Below are 21,339 nucleotides of genomic sequence, written 5' to 3'. Positions count from 1 at the left end.
GTGGGAGGAAGTGTCGGGAAGAAGCATTGAGCCCTCAAAGACCAATAATACCTCCTCCTCTTCTCTGTTGAATTCTAATCAAGTAATCCTTCTCGGTCACTTGGCCTTTTTTCCATATGACTTGGTGACGATATATCAATGTTCTAGTTGCCTGTACAAGCCATAACATTAGTAGATTTAAATAATGGAATGGTCCAGTCATGGATTATGGGATTTCTGAACCTTTCTCCCCCACTGATCGTTCTTTTTGTTGTCTTCCAGGAGAATCATTGCCTGCGCATCAAGATCCTTGGGGATTGCTACTATTGTGTCTCAGGGCTGCCGGAGCCACGGGCAGATCATGCCCACTGCTGCGTAGAGATGGGTGTGGACATGATTGAGGCCATTTCGTGAGTGTGAGATGGGGAATGACTTGGCTTGCAAGACATGTGCATGTTTCTGGGGTTCCCAGTGACTTATTATACATGTATCACGCACTGTGTCTGTGACGGTTTTCCAGAAGAGAATCCATATTGCTCTGTAGGAGTAAGCACAGTCTATGCAGCGATAGGAATAATGCAGAATTCCTCCAGAGGTTATCAAACTGCAACTTCCAGCAGCCTTAAAGCTGCGTAGTCAGTGCTGGGATCTGCAGTTCAATATAATTTTGGAGGGTCACTATTTTCTTCCGTGGTCTGGTGTCTTCTTGAAGACTAGTTTGTTGGGGCATAAGCTTTTGTGGACCATACTAGTGTCTACTTCATCTGATTCAAGAGACATTTTTACATGGCAGATAGATATCTACCTCCAAATGCAGTGGAGAACAATGTGAAATTGGCAGTTGAATGGCCATGAAATGCAGAAAGTACAGTCTGTAAGAACTGCATTTAAAAACAGGTGAATTATGGTGTTAACATCTATCACTGTCATTGGTCGCCACTGTTGTCACAGCCTGTAAGGTTTGGTTTCATCGCCCTTTGACCCGACTGCTAGGATTATTTACTTACTCTATGTAGTTATGCATGCCTGTACCTGTCCACTAAAGATAATGCACCATTCATCTCATGAAGTAAACTTTCCTCATGAAATTTCATGCTGAAATATATGTGTAAGCCTTTAAAGTGGGTGAGCAAATTGTGGCCCAAGGGCATGTGGTCCCTTGGGTAGGGTCAAAAATGTTATCACTCAACAGTCCTTAAAAAAGCCTCGAAGTCTTGGGAGAAAAGTTGGGTGCAAATAAATATACAGTAGAGTTTCACTTCTCCAACACTCGCTTATCCAACGTTCTGGATTATCCAACGCATTTTTGTAGTCAATGTTTTCAATATATCGTGATATTTTGGTGCTAAATTCAAAAATACAGTAATTACTACATAGCATTACTGCGTATTGAACTACTTTTTCTGCCAAATTTGTTGTCTAACATGATGTTTTGGTGCTTCATTTGTAAAATCATAACCTAATTTGATATTTAATAGACTTTTCCTTAATGCCTCCTTATTATCCAACATATTCGCTTATCCAACATTCTGCCGGCCCGTTTATGTTGGATAAATGAGACTCTACTGTAATAGTAATAGCTCATGGTTGAAAAAAGGGTCTCTTTTAGTTCTTAAAAACATAGCAAAATGTTCCCATGCCTCCTAGAAGGTTTTTGAAGGCATTTCTCCTTCGTCATTTAGTACCCCACCGTGGCTATTTTCCCCCCAAAATAAGTGAAGTCATTTTCTGCTCAATCCCTGTTTTGAAAAGAAGGTCAGAGAGGCAAAAAGAAAGAAGAGGGGGAAATATTTCAAAATATGGCTTGGGATCTCTATTAATGATGAGGCATTTTAAGATTAACTCCTAATTTTGGGTTGGGTGAGAGGACATGGTGGGTTTTGAGTCAAACCTGGCATTCCAGTGTTTCCCTCTAAACAGCCTCTCAATGAACCATAGTTTGATACTTCCATTGGCTCACAACAGATAAGATATGTTGCACATGACCTATGTACACACATGGCAGCTTCCCAGATGTAGATTGTAAACCATACAGAGAGCTAGAAGCTAAAGGGTAATTTCCAGCAGAGGCTGCCTGGTTGACACAGAGTTTGGAGTATCTTTTATAATATACAAGGTATGGTTTTACTTTAATAGAAAGCAGTGCTTTGGTCAGCATGATACAGTGATTTGAATTTTGGGCCAGGATTCTGAGAGACCAGGAATCAAATCCCCACCCAGTCATGGAAAAGACACACTCTCTCAACCTCAGGCAAATTCCTTTTGAACAAATCTTGCTGAAAAAGTCGCATGATAGGTTTCATCACAAGATCGCTGGTGGGGTAGAAATGTCATAAAATATCGTAAATGACTTGAAGGCACACAGCAAGAGAGAGAGAGGGAGGGAGCAAATTCCCTAGAAATTACCCCTATAAAATGTTTTGGAAGAGATGCATAAATGTTGCTTATCCCCCCTCCTCTCAGTAGTACTTTTATCAGTCCTTAATTCTTTGCAAAAATATTATAATTAACCCTCTCTGATGATATACATAGGAAACATTGTTACTTTTAACACATTACTCCCATATACAAGGCCAGTAACTTTCTCAGAATGTAATAAATACAATTCTTTGCTTCTCAGTAAGCATAATTAATCTATTCCTAATGCCAAAAGCTTTCTTTACATGGTCTGTTACATATTCCCCTACTATGGAAAGGATTTTGCAATAACAGTTTGTTTAGGTTAGCCTTCCTGGTACAATGTATTATTCAAAATGAAAAGATCCGAATTATCCCCGTGAGAAGCTAAACTGTAAAACCAAAGAAATGATATCTGTTCTGGAAATATCTCTTCCTTTCCTCCCAGTTTTGGGGACATTCCTGCATTAGAATGAGAGAGACTTTATTTTCTCCATTCCCTCTCCTCTCCTCCGCCTCTTGTGAATCTACCAGGCGTGGCCCATACATTGTTGAGGTTATCTTTACAGCCATATGGTCGACAACCTTCCTCTTTCCAAAACCAAGAATGCCATGGCCTCCTTGGAGTGTCAGTTCTATGCCTGATATTACACCCTGAATCTGCGCAATGTAACTGGGAAATAAAGACTACTGCTATAAATCTATTTATGTAGACTTAGTTGCTATATGCTTTTAATGTGTTTGTGCGATAGAAAAGAAGATGAAATGAAATCAATGAGTCTTGAAGTTGGAACTCCACTCTAAGATCAAGAGTGGTTTTATCCACAAGAGAAAACTAGGGGTGCGGAAGCTTTATGGTTCTAGATCAGTGGTTACCAACTTTTTTTTTGACCAGGGAACACTTGGCCAGGGACCACTTTCCAACATTAGTACCCAAAGGGTTACAAATCAGATTTTGGTCAACTTTAGATTTGGTTTGGTTATTTGGGGTGCTGATTCAGAAAATTGCATTGGATAGACCTCATCAGCTCTAGGATCTGATACAGATCATATGCCATCCAGGAGTTCTGCTTGCCCACAGAAAACCATTTTTAATAAGCTAGAGCTGATGTGATCTATCCAATGCAATGGTCAGCTCTGCAGAAAGGAGCGGAAATAAAATAAAGAGGGAAAAGGTTCGCGGACCAGATTTTTGTTCTTGCGGCCCACTGCTGGGTCGCAGCCCATAGAACCACTCTTCTAGAAGAGAACCACTCTTCTAGATGTTTTGGACAAGACGTTCCATAATTTGTTACCATTGGCCTTACTGTTTGAGGAGATAATAGAGGTCATGAGCAAGAAGTTTTCCACCAGCCAGAGGTTTCTGGTAAATCAGAATTTTCTGATCAGAAAATAGTGTTTTATAAATGACAGTAATGATGTTAGCATCAAAGTGTGATTCTATGCTCCACTGCAACACACCTGATTTAGACAGATATTAGAAAACTGCTTGAATTGTTGAAGAATCTGTTAAAAAATGAAATTAAAGAGGTGAAATGGAAAGTCAGAACAGATACATTTTAAAAGTGTAACTCCGTCGTACCTATCTATCTAAGCTTTGGGTAGCATAAAGGAGGGTTAGCACCCCTATAGTGTTTGTTTTGCTGTCTGTGCCCCCTGTTCAGAAGATTTCACCTCACTATCCCTGTGATTGTTGGGTTTTGAAAAATTTGGCTTGTTGTGGAAACAAGGATTTCTGATAACTCTCCCAGGAATGAATTTCCCTTCTGAGGGGTAGATTTTTCTCAATGTGTTGTCGAAGGCTTTCATGGCCGGAATCACAGGGTTGTTGTGTGTTTTCTGGGCTGTATGGCCATGTTCCAGAAGCATTCTCTCCTGACGTTTCGCCCACATCTATGGCAGGCATCCTAAGAGGTTGTGAGATATGTATACAACCTCTGAGGATGCCTGCCATAGATGTGGGTGAAACGCTGGGAGAGAATACTTCTGGAACATGGCCATACAGCCCGAAAAACAGATTTATCTCAGTTTCTGTTGTCTCACCCAGTTCTTAACTATTAGTCACTTGTAAGTCAAATGTTTGTAACCCAAGGACTGCCTGTACTTTGATTTTCATAGTCCAAACAAAAAGATTACTTAGTGTCTTGGTTTTTAGTCCTGTTCCTAGGGTTATTTTGGGTGCTGATTCAGAAAATGGCATTGGATAGACTGCATCAACTCTAGTTTGTTTGACATGGTTGCCATGTTTTTTTATGTGCAAGCAGATGAAGACTGGTAGATGGCAGATATTCTGTATCTCAAAAACTAAAGTAGATGGGTGAAAATTGGTGCCATTTTTGGAATCAGCAGATCACCTATATCCAGAAACAGGGCTAACATTTGAGACACCAAGATGTGTGTTGATCAGTGGGTTTTTTTTTTTTCTCGTGTCAGGAGTGACTTGAGAAACTGCAAGTCGCTTCTGGTGTGAAAGAATTGGCTGACTGCAGGGATGTTGCCCAGGGGACGCCTGGATGTTTTGATGTTTTTACCATCCATGTGGGAGGCTTCTCTCATGTCTCCACATGGAACTAGAGCTGATAGAGGGAACTTATCCACGCTGTCCCTTTGTTGGATTTGAACCGGCAACTATCAGGTCAGCAACCCAACCTTCAAGTCAGCAGTCTTGCCAGCACAGGGGTTTAACTCACTGCACCACCAGGGGCTCCACCAGTGTTCATATCTTTTGCCCATACTGTTCTTCTCCGAGCCACATGTCTCTACTTGCTTTATTGCCTTCATCCTGGTCCTTTCCAGAATATATTCCATGTTCTTCAGACTTAAGAATATTGCAGTTAAAAGTGTATGCTAACAAGTCTTGCCAAGAGTAATGAACCATCAGCTTAGGAGGCTTCTAAAAGGGAATTGGACTAATTCGTGAAACAGAAGACTGTAAGTGGTGACTACTTACACTGGCTTACACATTCATGTTTTGTTGGTAAGCTTCCTACGAACAACTAGTTGGCTACTAAGGGAACAGACTGCTGGGTTAGATAAACTTTTGATCTGATCCAGGAGGACTCTAATTAACATGACTAGCTTCATTATGAAGCAGATCCCTTCCATCCATTGAGTTGCAGGCTTTTAAAACAGAAAGATTTTAAATAATAGGCAGAGAGGATGCTGGTGCTGCTGTTGTTGTTATTTACATTGGCTGTATCCTGATGTCCAGGATTGCCCCAGACTTCTTGTCTCAGTCTTTATTAAATGTGTTTACTCTTCAGCTCTTGCCAGAATAGGTGACCTCCAGAACAGAGGTCCAAGTATGAAGACTTAATTGGGGTTTTCTTAGGGGTTGACCCAGTTCCCAGACTCCTAGATGCAGCTGGGTCTCGTCTCTTGAGCTTATACTATTCTCCTAGCCAACATGCTCTTTCCAATTCCAGCTTCCCTCTCATTTTACTTCCATTTCTAAGGGCCATAACCACTGGATGCTTGGTCAGATGCTTCTCAAATAATGCCTGAGCTCATAGAAGCGGAAGGGAGGAAAACTGACTTTTCCATATGGGTTGGCAAGCCCATGGAGAGTCCATCCAGAGGTCTTGCAAATTTCCCAGGCTTTTGTTGGAAACTTTGCTTGCAGCAGGAATACTGTCAGCTTCTGTGGGATTAGTTCAATATCCTTTGAAATGGTGGAAGAATTTCTTTTATAATAGCAACAACTAATAACTAATAATGATGAATCTTTTTGCTGAGTCTCTGTGGGAGAGAGCAAAATAACCTTTTGGCAGAAGTAAACTCACTATGTGTAAACACCCAGAAATAGAAACTTGTGGTCACTTGGGAAAATAATAGCCCAACTGCTGTGGTGAGCTGGTCATAAGCATGATAACAGCAGCATGTAAAACAGCCTGCCTCGTGTGATGCTCTCCAGATGTTTGGGGCTATACCTTCCATCAGCCTCAATTAACATGGACAGGATGGTAGCAATATGAAACAATTAGAGTTTGGCATAGTATTCTTTTGTCTCTATCCACAGACATTTGTACACCAAAGCACAACTTACACACAAGCCCAAACTATTTGCTAACAGAAAATAAAGATGCCACTTTTGGATGTCATGATGGCAATGGCTTTACATACTGCTCTTCCTTTTCCTGTTCCAATTATAGGACAGTCTTACTGCAATATATTAACCTACTCTATTTTGAGCTCAAAATCTTTATCTTTGTATCCCACCCTGTTTGCATAGTTTATTTCAGCAGGCAAGTTGTAAACCAGGAGTGGCAATTCTGTGGCCCTCCAGATGTTATTGCACTGCAATTTCCAGCATTCCTTATCAATGGCTGTGCTGGCTTAGGGCTATTGTGAGTCATATGATTCTCACTCTAGTTCTACAGCCTTGCCTGTTTCAGACTAAAAACTTTCCCCAACAGGAACTGGCTTTATTTATTTTCTAAAGTACCATGCACATACATTTATGAAACTATTAATAATTGACAGCGGCTCTCCTTCCTCTCGGGATGATACCTCTGTAGGCCTTCATGTCCTTTGCTATCTGATGTGTGTGTAACGAGAGAGAGGTTTGGATCCTTATCCTATTGTCCTTCTTCTAGGCTGGTGCGTGAAGTGACCGGGGTGAATGTGAACATGCGTGTTGGGATCCACAGCGGGCGTGTGCATTGTGGAGTGCTGGGGCTGCGCAAGTGGCAGTTTGATGTCTGGTCCAATGACGTCACCCTGGCCAACCAAATGGAGGCTGGTGGCAAAGCTGGGTAAGTTTCTTAAACTTTCTAAGCCTAAGAATAGGGAAGGTTGTTGGGAGGGAGCATCCTTGGTCACAGGTGGAGAACTTCCTCACCCCCTCAAAGGGTGATTTCATCTCGGGAAATCTGGGAGAGGAGAACTTGCAATGAGTGGAGCCAGAACCCAAAGGGATTAAAAGGAGAGCGCCTCCTGTCCAGTCAGTCTCTTGACTCTCACAAATCTCTCTTCTTCTTTTTAGCTTGCCCCATGGTGTTATAGCCAATTAGCAGAGAAAGATCTTCCAACTGCACCTGTAGTTTTCATGTAAATGAGTCATTTGATATGACTGGAGCAAGCACAAAGAATCCGCAGACATAGGTAGTCACCAACTTTACTTAAACATTGTGAAGTTGGTAAAAGATTATGGGGTCTGCTATCTCTTTTCCTGAAACTTCCAAACTAAGATTTCCTATCACCATCTGCCTTGGCTTTTGACATCCAGTCATCTGTTTGGTTTGCTAGTCCAAATTCAACCCCACTGCCTTTCTCCCTTGCTTGTACTACTTGGTGCATATAAACTAAATACCTCCCATCCCAGCTGTACATACTTGGGACTCTGAACCACCATCCATGCTTCTGGAAGAGGCTCCTGCAGTTTGGTTCTTTCAGTTGCCCTTTCAGGTTTTCCCCGTCCAAAGCTTCTTGTCAGGTATTCCTCAGTCTCCTAGACCCCATGTGACTTGCATTCTTCTTGCTATCTCTCCTTCTCTGACACTTCTCTTTCTGTCTTATCTGTCCATCTTGACCTTTTTGGTCAGCATGCCTCTTAAGCATAGACTAAGTCACCTCAGGGTTGCTTTATCTCTTCCACATGAGTGTAAGATCCCAGAAGAGCGTCATGGTGGTTATGAAGGTGGCTCTTTCATGAGTTGGGAGAGAAGTGGGTTTCACTGGATGAGTCGTATGAGTAATAATGTTCTATGTCAGGCGGATCCACATCACCCAGGCAACACTGCAGTACCTGAATGAGGACTACGAAGTGGAACCAGGGCACGGGGGCGAACGCAATGCCTACCTCAAGGAGCATAACATCGAAACCTTCTTCATTGTGGGCTGCAGCCAGAAACGAGTGAGTCTAAGATGGAGGCAGGGACAGTGGAAATAGAATGATAATAATTTGCCCTGATGGCATATATGTACCGAAAAGAGGGCTAGCGCATTTGCTTGTTCATTTGTAGAGGGCTTGGTGTGTACTACCAGTGAGGCTCACAGAACGAGTTCTCTTGTCCAAAGATAAAACAGCAGAAGCTGCATCTTCAGCCTGCACACACATGCATACATGTTGGATGGTCAATCTCTTGCTTTCTAAATCTTGTTGGATTCAAACTTCATTGTCCCTAGCCAGTGCTCTCACCCAACCTGCTGAGCCCCCACTGAGCCCACAGTGGCGCATTGGGTTAAACCCTTGTCCTGGCAGGACTGCTGACTTGAAGGTTAGGTTGCTGACCTGAAGGTTGCCTGTTTGAATCCAACCTGGGGAGAACGTGGATAAGCTCCAACTGTCAGCTCCAGATCCCCATGCAGGGACATAAAAGAAGGATGGTAAAAACATAAAAACATCCAGGCGTCCCCTGGGCAACGTCCTTGCAGACAGCCAATTCCCTCACACCAGAAATGATTTGCAGTTTCTCAAGTTGCTCCTGACACAGAAAAAAAAGCGGGGATGATTGGTGTTTATTTATATCCCATCTTTCTCCCAAGCTAGAATACAAAGTGGCTTAGGGAATATCAAAAAGTTCAGTAGAACACCAGTGAGTTATTCATACTAGATGTCATTTTAAAGTATCAATTGAAACATTTTAAAAATCTCACATTGACAAAAACATAGAAGTGTTTCTATTTAGTTTGAATAAAAGTATTTTCCCATTAGCAGAGTCATAATCCAACATCATTTGGAGAGCCCTCCATTCTCTATCTGGACATATACCTTTTTCTTTCTTTTTTTAGAGGGAAGGGTGCTTGGATCACCCTCACCATGGCTCCCCTTTATGAACCTTGTTCCTCTGTTGCATTGTCTTCAACAGAAAGAGGAGAAAGCCATCTTGGCCAAGCTGCAAAGGGCTCAGGCCAATTCCACCGAGGGGCTGGTGCCTCGCTGGGTCCCTGAACGCTCGTTTCCTCGGACTAAGGACTCCAAGGCTTTCCGGCAGATGGTGAGTGTCAGCAAGAGCCAGGAAGAAGGCTTGTTTTGGGACAAAAAGACTGGTGGAGAGAAAGTGACTACTGGGTTCTGGCTTTTTGTTGATTGTGCAGTACCATTTGCTTGCAGGTCTTTGGTTATTGACTTCTATAGTAGACACCTTTCAGTATTTGAGTCTTGGATAGGAGCGTAGCAAGGGCTTGTTCTCATGCCACCTTCAAAAATCTGTGCCATGTTGCTTTTTGGTAACATTGCCAATGACAAACTGGCCACACACAACTTTCAAAGCTTGAAAAAGTTACCTTTTGGTGTGACAGTTTGCAAAACCCCTTCCCCAATCATCATGTCTCTACTGGCTGAGAGGGGTCTGAGATGTGTTGCCCAAAGGAGTTAACTTTTTAAAGTAATGCAGCTTGTGCATGATCTGGTTTCTCGCACACCCACGACTGGCAGAAGTGATGCCTTGTGGTGACTTTGACCATCTTGTCTGTATGTCTTGTCTTGTCAAACAAATGTTTTTTCAGGCTGTGCTAATTTGAAGCCCTGACACAAGACCAGAGCATTACAAACTGTGTGTTGAGACACATTAATGTGTCGGCTGCAGTGTGTAGGTGTGTTGTGCAAATGTAATGTGAAATGACAAAAAATATTGGAAATGTATGTTATTATCTTGCAAATCATCCGTTTTTGAAAATATAAATGAAAGGTTTTCATGAGATATGTAGTGTCCTCATGCATATCATTATTATAATTCGTGTATGCATCCTTATCTTTTACAAGGGGTTTGCCTAACCACTGGTTTGCTAGTAAAATTTAATTACTGTGTCACGAAATCATGCACCAAAATGAAATGTTTGGAAAGCTCTGCACTAGGCAGTTATAGTGGAACTACTTTACTGTAGCTGCTATGGCAACAGCCTCTGGAATCCTGGGATTGGCAGTTCAGGAAGGGGCCCTCAAACTGAGAGCTCCTCTGATGCCTCTGACCAAACTACAAATCCCAGGATCCTATAAGATACTGCCATGGCAGATGAAGTAGAATCATAACACTAGTGTGAAAAGGCCCATAAGTCCTTTAACTAGAGAGGTTAAGGACAGAATATCGTACCCCAGATGTCCAAAAGTTGTCTGGCCCACTGAACTGCTTTAGCTTTGGTTCTTTACTTGAAATTGGAAAATCTAATAAAATTCCAAGAAGGTTTTCTAGTTAATCCTGGGGGTAATAAGGAAAACGTATTTCACAGCTGTTTGTTGATCACCAAAAAAGCCTCTCTGTATACTTTGCTACATATAGTTCAATGCAGAAGGGTGTTTTTTTCTAAAGCTTATAAGGGCAACGCTTGGAGCCCCCGGTGGCACAGCAGGTTAAACTGCTGAGCTACTGAACTTGCTGACCAAAAGTTCGGTGGTTCAGATCTGGGGAGTGGGGTGAGCTCTCGGTATTAGTTCCAGCTTCTGCCATCCTAGCAGTTCGAAAACATGCAAATGTGAGTAGATCAATAGGTACCACTCTGGCGGGAAGGTGACGGCATTCCATGCAGTCATGTTGGACACGTGACCTTGGAGGCATCTACGAATAACGCTGGCTCTTCAGCTTAGAAGCGGAGATGAGCACCAACCCCCAGAGTTAGACTTAATGTCATAGGAAAACCTTTACCTTTACCTAAGGACAATGCCAAGACCTTTTGCTTCTTGAAATGGCACCAAAACCCCCAGACTTAACAAAATCCTATTAGTGCAACATCCCATTAGCATCTCTTTCATGTCCTGGCAGTAAATTACAACTCAAAATGAATAAATAATTATTTGCTGACTTGTCATGACTCCTGAGATCTGCTGCCTGGGGAACAAAAAGGAAAATAGGAGTAAGGGAGACAATGCTTCCAAAACCTGCAGGTCCCAAGTCATTCAGGTTGGATACAGGTCACCTTGAACTGTGCCAGAAAATGTACAATAAGCTCTTCATTGGCAGAGGAAATGGCCCTGGGAGAAGGGTGGTGGGGATGGGGTGGGGGTAGTTATGGCTTCAAGCCATAACTGTAAAATCCCAGGACAACAGAATTACTGGCAATAAAATGGTGCACATAACATGTCAGAGTTATATTTTATCCAATTTGCCACAAATCATGTCCGAGAAAGCTAGAGTGATCTTGATCTTAGCAGCTGAGAAAACAAATAAAGCCACTACCCTTTTTTGTAATCTGTATCAACTTGCCATTCAGTAGCAAAATATGTAAATTTCTGTATTCTTCTTTTACTGTAAGAGCTGTTTAAGAGACCTTTGACAGAATCTCCTCAAATGATGGTACTTACGTAGATGGCATGAAATGAACAGGGTGGAAGTCACATTCTACCCAAGTTCTTTTTCAGTAGTAGCACCCAGACTCTGGAATATATCCTCCAGTTGCAATTGTGTTTTGCAATACCCCTGGTGGTGCAGTGGGGTTAAACCACTGAGCTGCTGAACTTGCTGATTGAAAGGTTGGTGGTTCAACTCTGAGGAGCTGGGGGAGCTCCCACTGTTAGCCCCAGCTTCTGCCAACCTAATAGTTTGAAAACATGCAAATGTGAGTAAATCAATAGGTACCGCCCCAGCAGGAAGGTAATGGCGCACCATGCAGTCATGCTGGCCATATGATCTTGGAGGTGTCTATGGACAACGTCAGCTTTTTGGCTTAGAAATGGAGATGTACCTGACTCTGGGGGTTGGTGCTCGACTAGACTTAATGTCAGGGGAAAACCTTTACCTTTACCTAATGCAAGCCAGGTCATTCTGAGTGGCATTTGTGTCCTACATCTGAAGATAGCCTCTTTCCATGTATGCCTTAACTGGTTTAAATATGGGACTCAAGGTGCCTCACAGGAACATTTTAAAAGAAGAAGCTAATACTAGTGGAGTGTCAGCTCACCACAGCCGCTCCTGAATGAACACACAAGACTCTCTGTGATATCACCAGAAACTTTTACTGTAGGAAACATGAACATCAGAAAAGCCAAGAATGGGAGGCTCCGGCCAACCCTCCTTTATATACCCTCCCCCTCATTTGAACAGTCTCTTCCCGCTCAGTAAAACCCCGCGCAAATTCCCCGCCAAGTCCATCAGCCGTTTCTCCTCCGAGTCCTGGGACGCAGGTGTCTTATCAATGTCAGTGACCCTGAAACTCAGAGCCACATCCAGGCTCTAGTAGCAGGGTTCTGACATGGCGTCCTCCTCCCCTTCGTCCTGGAAGGAAAAGATTAAACACAACTATTGTTCTCCGCTGTCCAGAGTTCCTTTATACTTTTTTAACAGGCTGCAATGGAATACCGGGTGTACCTTTCCTAGGTCCTTTGGTAGCCTCAGCTCATAGGTCACTTCGTTTATTCTTTTTGCTACCCTGAATGGCCCTATATAGCGTGGAGCCAATTTCTTGGATGGGAACCCCAATTTCAGGTTTTTTGTGCTCAGCCAAACCAGATCTCCTTCGCCCAATTTGTCCCCCTCTCGGCGCCTACGATCCGCAAAGAGCTTGTACTTCTTTTGTGTTTCCCGCAATGCCTCTACCACGGTTCGCCACCCTTGCTTGATTTTGGCCGGCCATTCCTCGTCGGTCTGGCCCTCCCCTTCCTTCCACTCGGGTAGCCTGGGGAAAGGTGCCACCTCCTGTCCGTATACTATTTCGAATGGGGCACGACCTGTGGCCGAATGTACGGCCCCGTTAAAAGCCATCTCAGCAAACGGAAGAAGGTCCGCCCAATCATCCTGTCTATAATTGGTGTACATCCTTAAGAATTGGCACAGTGTCTGTTGGGTACGTTCGACCCCCCCGTTGGTCGCGGGATGAAAGGCCGAGCTCAGGTTCCTTTCTGCTCCTAACAGCTGTAAGAATTTTCCCCAAAATTTTGCAGTAAATTGGACTCCCCGGTCACTAATTATCTTGTCGGGACACCCATGTAGGCGATATACGTGCTTCACATACAAATCCGCAAGTTTTTCAGCTGAAGGAAGTTTTGGCAGAGCCACAAAGTGTGCCTGTTTTGAGAATAAGTCCAATATTGTCCAAATGTATCTGTGGCCTCTGCTGGGGGGTAGTTCGCCTACAAAATCCATGGCTACGCATTCCCATGGCCTCATGGGCTCTACCACCTTCTGCAATAGCCCCTGGGGCTTCCCCGGTGGTGTTTTTCCCTCTGCGCATAATTCACACTGCGTGACGTACCCCCTGGCGTCTTTCCTCATTCCGGGCCACCAGCATTGTTTGGCCAACAGTTTAATAGTCCTGGTGGGGCCTAGATGACCCGCACCCTTGTTATCATGGTACTTCCTTAACATTTCTCGTCTTAAACATTCAGGAATATACAATTTCTTATTTACAAACACCAAATCCCCACACAATTCTCCCTTTTCTTTGTTTGTTTGTAACCATTTGTCCATTCCATACGCTCGCTTCAACTCTTCCTCCCATATTTCTCCTCCCCCCGTGGAAATGGCAGTACGTTTGTTTTCTTTGGCCGCTTGTGCTCGAGTTAGTACTGCCAGGCCCCATTGCTTATCAAGAAAAATACTCCCTTCAGATTCCTGAATTCCTCCCCCGTGCTGAGGCATCCGAGAGAGAGCGTCAGCGAGTATATTATGTTTCCCCTGGAAGAATCTGAGTCTGAAATCAAAACGGCTGAAATATTGGGCCCATCTAATTTGCTTCGCTGATAATTTACGAGGGGATCTTAGATACTGTAAATTTCTATGGTCAGTCCACACCTCAAACGGTGTTCCACTTCCTTCCAGGAAGTGTCTCCAGCACTCTAGTGCTTTTAGAATCGCTAAGGCTTCTCTCTCCCAAATCGGCCAGTTTTTTTCTGTATCACTAAACTTTTTTGACAGATAGCCACATGGCTTCAGGTTCCCCCCCTCGTCTTTCTGTAGCAGAACTGCCCCATATGCCCGGTCTGACGCATCGCAATGTAATACAAAGGCTTTAGACATATCAGGGTGCTGTAGGACAGGCTCCTCCGTAAAACGCTTTTTAAGGGCTTCGAAAGCTTCCTGGCATTCTATTGTCCAGGTCAGTTTGGCCCCTGGGGCCTTCACTTTGGCTGTTTCTCCCCTACCTTTAGTCTTTAACAAATCCGTTAATGGCAAAGTGAGGCGCGCAAAGTCCTTGATAAATGTTCTATAGAAGTTTGCGAACCCTAGGAAGGATTGCAGCTGCTTCCGTGTTTTGGGGGCTTCCCACCCCCTCACGTCTTCTACCTTCGCAGGGTCCATCGCCACTCCCTGGGAGGAAATCCTATACCCCAGAAAGTCTATCTGGTCTTTATTGAACTCGCACTTGGCAAGCTTCGCATACAGTTTTGCTTCTCTCAACTTTTGCAGGACTTCCCTGACTAGTTCTACGTGTTGCTCCTTAGTCCGAGATACTAACAATATGTCATCTAAAAAAACAAAGACTCCCTTGTACAACAATGGATGCAACACTTCGTTGATTAATTGCATGAACGCGGCGCCTCCGCCGCACAAACCGAAAGGGAGCACACGATAATTGAATAATCCGAATGCACAGGAGAAGGCCGTCTTCCACCTGTCCTCTGGTTTAATCTGCAATTTATGGTATGCTTCAATTAAGTCCAATTTAGTGAATATCTGTCCCTCCGATAACTGGGCGATCAAGTCCTTCACTAAAGGTAGGGGGTATTTATTTCCAGAACTGATTGCATTCAGGCCCCTGTAGTCAATGCAGAGCCTCAGCGTTTGGTCCTTTTTGCGCCTGAACAACACAGGCGCCCCTAGAGGGGAATTTGAAGGCTCTATGAAACCCCTCGCTAGGTTTTTATCAATGTATTTTCTCAGTTCCTCCTTTTCCCTAGCCGACATTGGGTATATTTTTGCCTTAGGAAGCTCTGCTCCTGGGACTAGCTCTATCTTCACTTCAACTCTCCGCTTCGGTGGGAAACTGTCTGCTTCCTTCTCATCAAATACGTCCACAAAATCCCGATACTCTGGGGGTAATTTATCTGCCAGTTCTGCTATCCTGATAGAGTCTTCCTCCCCCCTTTTCCCCGGCTCTCTCTCCACTTCCTGGCTCCCTTCTTCCAACTTCATCCTGAAGATCATGCTCTTATCCTCCCAGTTGATTTGCGGGTTGGCCTGCCCCAGCCATGGCATGCCTAGTATAACATTATAGCTGGCTATTTGTGATATCACAAATGACACCTTTCCTTCCCAACTCCCTATCTTACACTTTACATCTTCGGCACTGTACTTAGCTAATGATCCCGATGCTGTGGATCCGTCCAACTGCGAAAAAGCTATTGGGGATTCTAGGTTCGTTCTTTCGCATCCCAATCCCTCGGCTAATTCAGGGGAGATGATGTTCCTGGAACATCCACAATCCACAAATGCTTTGCAGGTTGCTTGTTTGCTGCCACTTTCCAGCTGAATGGGGACCACTATCATGGCTTTGTCCTGACTTACCAACCCCCCCGAGTGGTGCCTCATCGGCGGTTCTTCCTCGGCGCGTTTCCCTGCCACGGCTCTTGGTTTGGGCGGGCCTCCGCCTTCCCCTTTTCTCTGCCAGCACTCGGCAGCCCTGTGGCCCAAACGGCCGCACACGAAGCAGCCCCTCCTGCTGGTGCTCACGTTCCCTGGCGGCTCCGTTCTCCTCCCGGCTGGGGTTGATCCCTCCTTCCGGCTCCCCTCTTTCATCTGCGGCCGCTGCTGTAGCCCTCCTCGGTGCCTCCTCGCCTGGGCCAGCGATGTCTCGACGCGCCCCGCCAGCTGAATCCATCCGCGCAGTGTGTCAGGCTCATCACGATGCACCGCCCAGGAGAGGATCTCCCGCCTGAGCCCCTCTTTGAAGAGTTCTATCTTTGTCACTGCAGACCATTCCGGCACCTTTTCAGCGAGGCATTGGAACTCCTCCGCATACTCAGATACCGACCTCTGCCCCTGGGAGACGGTCTTCAACTCCTCCCTCGCCCGGATCTGCTCCAGTGGATCTCGGAAACGGGTCTCCAGGGCCCCCATAAAGCGTCGGAGTGACCCCAGACATGGGTCGCGCCGCGCGTGTAGTTGAACGTACCAGCTGGCCGCTCCCCTCTTCAACACTGCACCAATGGCCCGTACCCGGCTGGATTCCGTTCTGAAAGTGTGGGCATTGTCCTCCATATAGCCCCTCACCGTGGTCAGGAAAAAATCCAGTTCAGAGGACTCTCCCCCAAACTCGATCCTTAGATCCTCTCGTCTCGGTAGGGGTCCCTGTGGTGGCAATCCCCAATCCTCCGCCCGTCGCAAGCCCCCTTGCGGGCCAGTGGGCCCCGCTGCTGCTTCCCTTTGTCCTGTGCCACGCCCGGCATTCGCCAGGGGCACCAGGGTCTCAGTTGGGAGCGTAGCCGGGATTCTCGGAGGCTTTTCCCCTTCGTCGTCACTCTCCTCCACCCGCGTCAGGCTCGTTTGGATCTTGGGCCGGGCACCGGGCTCCTTTCGCATTTCCCTTCCCTTCGGTGCTGGGAGGTCTGCAAAGCCCTGGCTGCTTCCCATGCTCACGTCCCACATTGAGCTAGCCCGGAGTTCCCTTCCTCGCTCCGGCTCCGCCAAAACCGCCAGGCGCTCCATCGCCCTCGACATCACTGCCAGGGTGGTCTCCATCGCCGACATCCTCTCCTCCAGAAACACCATCTTTTGCGGGCCTGGGGAAGGTGAACCTTCCTCTCCTCCGGTGCTATCTCCCCGCACCACTCCGCGCCTCTGGGTTACCCCATTTGGCTGGGCATAAGCGGTGGATGACGCCAGGGCCGCCAGCTGGTGGAACTCAGCGTCCGTTTCGGGAGTGGCCCTTTCCGACCTTCCTCCTCCGGCGCCCAAGAGCTCTTCATCCTCCACTTGCATGTTACACCTCACCGCTACAGCGGGATGGTGTCCGTATTCTTGGCTTAGTGTCAGCTCACCACAGCCGCTCCTGAATGAACACACAAGACTCTCTGTGATATCACCAGAAACTTTTACTGTAGGAAACATGAACATCAGAAAAGCCAAGAATGGGAGGCTCCGGCCAACCCTCCTTTATATACCCTCCCCCTCATTTGAACAGTCTCTTCCCGCTCAGTAAAACCCCGCGCAAATTCCCCGCCAAGTCCATCAGCCGTTTCTCCTCCGAGTCCTGGGACGCAGGTGTCTTATCAATGTCAGTGACCCTGAAACTCAGAGCCACATCCAGGCTCTAGTAGCAGGGTTCTGACAGTGGAGCATCTCTTATCTGGAATTCCAAAATATCAAATACAGTAGAGTCTCACTTATCCAACGTTCTGGATTATCCAACGCATTTTTGTAGTCAATGTTTTCAATATATCATGATATTTTGGTGCTAAATTCGTAAATACAGTAATTACTACATAGGATTAATGTATAATGAACTACTTTTTCTGTCAAATTTGTTGTATAACATTATGTTTTGGTGCTTAATTTGTATAATCATAACCTATTTTGATGTTTAATAGGTTTTTTTCTTAATCTCTCCTTATTATCCAACATATTCACTTATCCAACATTCTACCGGCCCGTTTATGTTGGATAAGTGAGACTCTACTGTACTCCAAAAATCCAAAATCTTCCACATGGGTGACTTTTTTGTTTCATGCATAAATTATGTAAAATACTGTATAAAGTTAAATTCAGCTATGTGCCTATGAAACATACATTAATTTTGGGTTTTGACTCAGGTCTCTTTTCTAAGATGTCTTATCATTGACGTATGTGCAAATGCAAGTAGTCCAAATTCTGAAGGGAAAAAAACCCCAAAATCCGAAACTCTTCTGGTCTCAGGCATTTTGAATAAGGAGACTCTGCCAATATTGATTTTTAAATGGAACTAAAATTAAATGCCTAGCTTAAAACAATTAAAAACATGTTCTTAAGAAACGTACATTGGTTTGTCAGGTGTCTTTGCTAAAAGTCTATCACAGGCACAGGCAAACTTCAGCCTTCCAGATGTTTTGGACTTCAACTCCCAGAAATCCAAGCTAGCTTACTGGCTGTTAGAAATTGTGGGAGTTGAAGTCCGAAACACCTGGAAGGCCGAAGTTTGCCCATGCCTGTCATCATCATCATCAACAACAACAACGGCAATAGCATATTAGTATTTTAGCATATTAGTATTCTTCATACTAGAAGCTTTTGATATAATTGTAGGTTTGAATATGTGATCAGATCATGATTCCCCTGTAACACAGTTTGTTGTTAGCAGCTACTCGGGACTAAGGGTCTTTTCCAGGGACAGCATAAAAGAATTTTACGATTCAGATCAAGCACATACCTGACAAGGAAGTGTGCATTTTAGCTTTGGGGGGAGAGGCCATGGACTTTGTGCCTGAATTACTTTTGGCAATTTTACTTGGGTGGGGAGATTAAGAGTTCCTTGTGTGCATGTACTGGAACAAAAATGTCTAATGAGGCTTTCTGGGCATGCAGTAAAAACCTGATTCAGTTGTACCCTTAATTCATTTCCCCTCACATTATGGCTGTGTGTATGTGCCTTCAGGTCACCTATCAGCTTATGGCTACCCATGAATTTTGTTGGGTTTTCTTTGGTAAGAAAGACTCATGGTTGGTTTTATTAGTTTCAATCTCTGAAATGCAGCTTATAGCACATGGTATTTACTTCTGGTCTCCCATCCAAGTACTAGCCAGAGCTAACCCAGTTTAGCTTCCAAAATTAGATGGGATCTGAAGCTGTCAGGTGCTTTCTGATAAATATGTCACACCTTTTTCTGAATGAAAACTGGAGGTACACATTTTGCACCTGAACTTGTTTTTTTTTAAATGTATTAAGAATGAAAACACTTACTTTTCTGAAGAGCACTTTCCCTTGATTTGTTTTTGAGACACATAGGTCTAGTTGATTGTTTTGTGTAATTTAAGCAGAGATGCAATGGTTGTTGACGTCTGAATGCCAGCTATGTCGTTGTGTCTGGAAAAAAGTGCAGTTGCATGCTACCATTGTACCATTGTTACAGAATTAACTGCTCCTGATGGAGACTGATTAGAAGAAGAAGGCCAAAACAACGAATTTATACAGAGCAATAGCAGGGTCATTTATTTTATTTATAAGCACTTTGTGTACTATTATGTACTATGGGCTTACTCCTGAAACTCTTGTACACTTCAATCCTCCCTCTTTCTCACTCTCCTATTCCCAGCTGGATCTGCATGTAGAAGGGATAAAATGGACTTAGTTGGATCAAGTGATTTGTGCATCCAGATGCTGTAGTGATTCTTTTCAAATATTCAGCTATACTGTAGTGCCCTTTTCCTGATACTTCATTCTCTTGGTTTTCCGATTCAGCCCTCTTCCCCAACAGTTAATCATCTTTAATTGGCTATGGAAAGACCTCATAGGGCTGTTTTGGATATTCCCCCATCTCAGAAGAACTGACTGGCTTCCAAAATGTGTGTTTGTATTTTTGCAAGCTTTGTATTTCCTCAAGACATTTGATCCCTTTCTCTTGTTTGTGGATGGATTTTATTTTCATGTGTAAAAATATATACTTGTCGAATTGCACACACTAAAGGTAAAGGTAAAGATTTTCCCTTGACATTAAGTCTAGTTGTGTCCGACTCTGGGGGTGGGTGCTCATCTCCATTTCTTTTCTTTTTTTAATAATTAATTTTTATTTACATACATTAACAACTTTCAGTAAAACAAAACACAAAAACAATGAACATTTTACAAACACATAACCCCACCACCAAGGTCCAAACAAGTATCATTTCCTTTACCATAAGATTTATAAGTCAACCATTAAACAAATGTCATATCCAAAATTCCTGACAAACATGATTGTATTGTTTTCCTTTTTCACTTTCTAGAACATATTTAATAAAAACTGACCAGTATAAATCAAAATCAGACCTATTAGTTTTCCCCCTGAACACCCTCATTTCCATTGATAATTTATCATTTAAGGCTACATTCCATACCTCCCCATACCATGCTTCCAGTGTAAGATTTGTTACTATCTTCCAATTCCTTGCAATTATAAGTCTCGCCACTGTGAGTAAGATAATAACCAATTCTTTCTTTTTCATTTCTAAATTCAGCTTTGTGGCATCCATTAATAATGCTAACCTAGCATCCGGAGTGATGTTTGATCCTATAATGTTACTGATTTCTATAAATACAGTAGAGTCTCGCTTATCCAACATAAACGGGCCGGCAGAACGTTGGATAAGCGAATATGTTGGATAATAAGGAGAGATAAAGGAAAAGCCTATTAAACATTAAATTAGGTTATGATTTTACAAATTAAGCACCAAAACATTATGTTATACAACAAATTTGACAGAAAAAGTAGTTCAATACACAGTAATGCTATGTAGCAATTACAGTATTTACGAATTTAGCACCAAAATATCACGATGTATTGAAAACATTGACTACAAAAATGTGTTGGATAATCCAGAACATTGGATAAGTGAGTGTTGAATAAGTGAGACTCTACTGTATGTTGTTCCAACATCTCTTCAACTGGGGGCATTCCCACCATAGATGAAAATATGTCCCTTTGTGCATGCCTGTGATGACTCATGGGCCTTGTAGTCCTGCTCATGACATTGTAATGCCTGATGAAGAAGAAAACTTGGGTTTTTTACCTTCCCAGTCAGAACTGGATTCTTCTCAGCCAGATCTTTCCCAGGCAGATCTGGGAACCTTGCACCTGCAAGAAAGTTATGTCCCAGAAGTATGTCAAACAAACCCTGAGCCTACATCTCCCGTGTTCTCTCGCCATGAGTTTTGTAAACAACAGAGGGGTTTGGAAGCAGCTTCGCGCAGGAGTGCGAGAATAGCAGCTAAGAATGTACCCAATTAAGTCTGTTTTTCGTGAGAATCTTTAAGGAGTCAGACATCTGGTCTCAGAGGTTAGCTTTCGTTTCTGGTTCCCAGAGAACTGCTTCGGCGGGAAAGTTAGACTCTATATAGGTGTTTTACCCGCGTAGTAACTTCGCGGAGTCAATTCGTCAGCCTCCGGAGCGAGTTGTGTTTGGACAGCGCGCTCCGATTCAAGCC

At 44.0% G+C, this 21,339-nt stretch overlaps 1 protein-coding gene across 4 annotated transcripts in view; it reads left to right on the top strand.

Moving 5' to 3' along the window:
- adcy6 (adenylate cyclase 6) overlaps positions 1-21,339 on the top strand; it is an 86,838-nt gene that overhangs the window by 22,649 nt on the left and 42,850 nt on the right. For all 4 annotated transcript variants that reach the window (XM_008104027.2, XM_008104026.2, XM_008104028.3 and 1 more), the window contains exons 7-10: positions 262-389; positions 6,972-7,130; positions 8,089-8,230; positions 9,186-9,314. In XM_008104027.2, coding sequence (XP_008102234.1) covers positions 262-389; positions 6,972-7,130; positions 8,089-8,230; positions 9,186-9,314 — 558 coding nt within the window. The remainder of the gene's footprint in view (positions 1-261; positions 390-6,971; positions 7,131-8,088; positions 8,231-9,185; positions 9,315-21,339) is intronic.

The sequence above is a fragment of the Anolis carolinensis genome, chromosome 2, assembly GCF_035594765.1.
Source record: "Anolis carolinensis isolate JA03-04 chromosome 2, rAnoCar3.1.pri, whole genome shotgun sequence".
Classification (NCBI taxonomy): Eukaryota; Metazoa; Chordata; class Lepidosauria; order Squamata; family Dactyloidae; genus Anolis; species Anolis carolinensis.
This window is presented reverse-complemented; position numbering and strand designations above follow the sequence as displayed.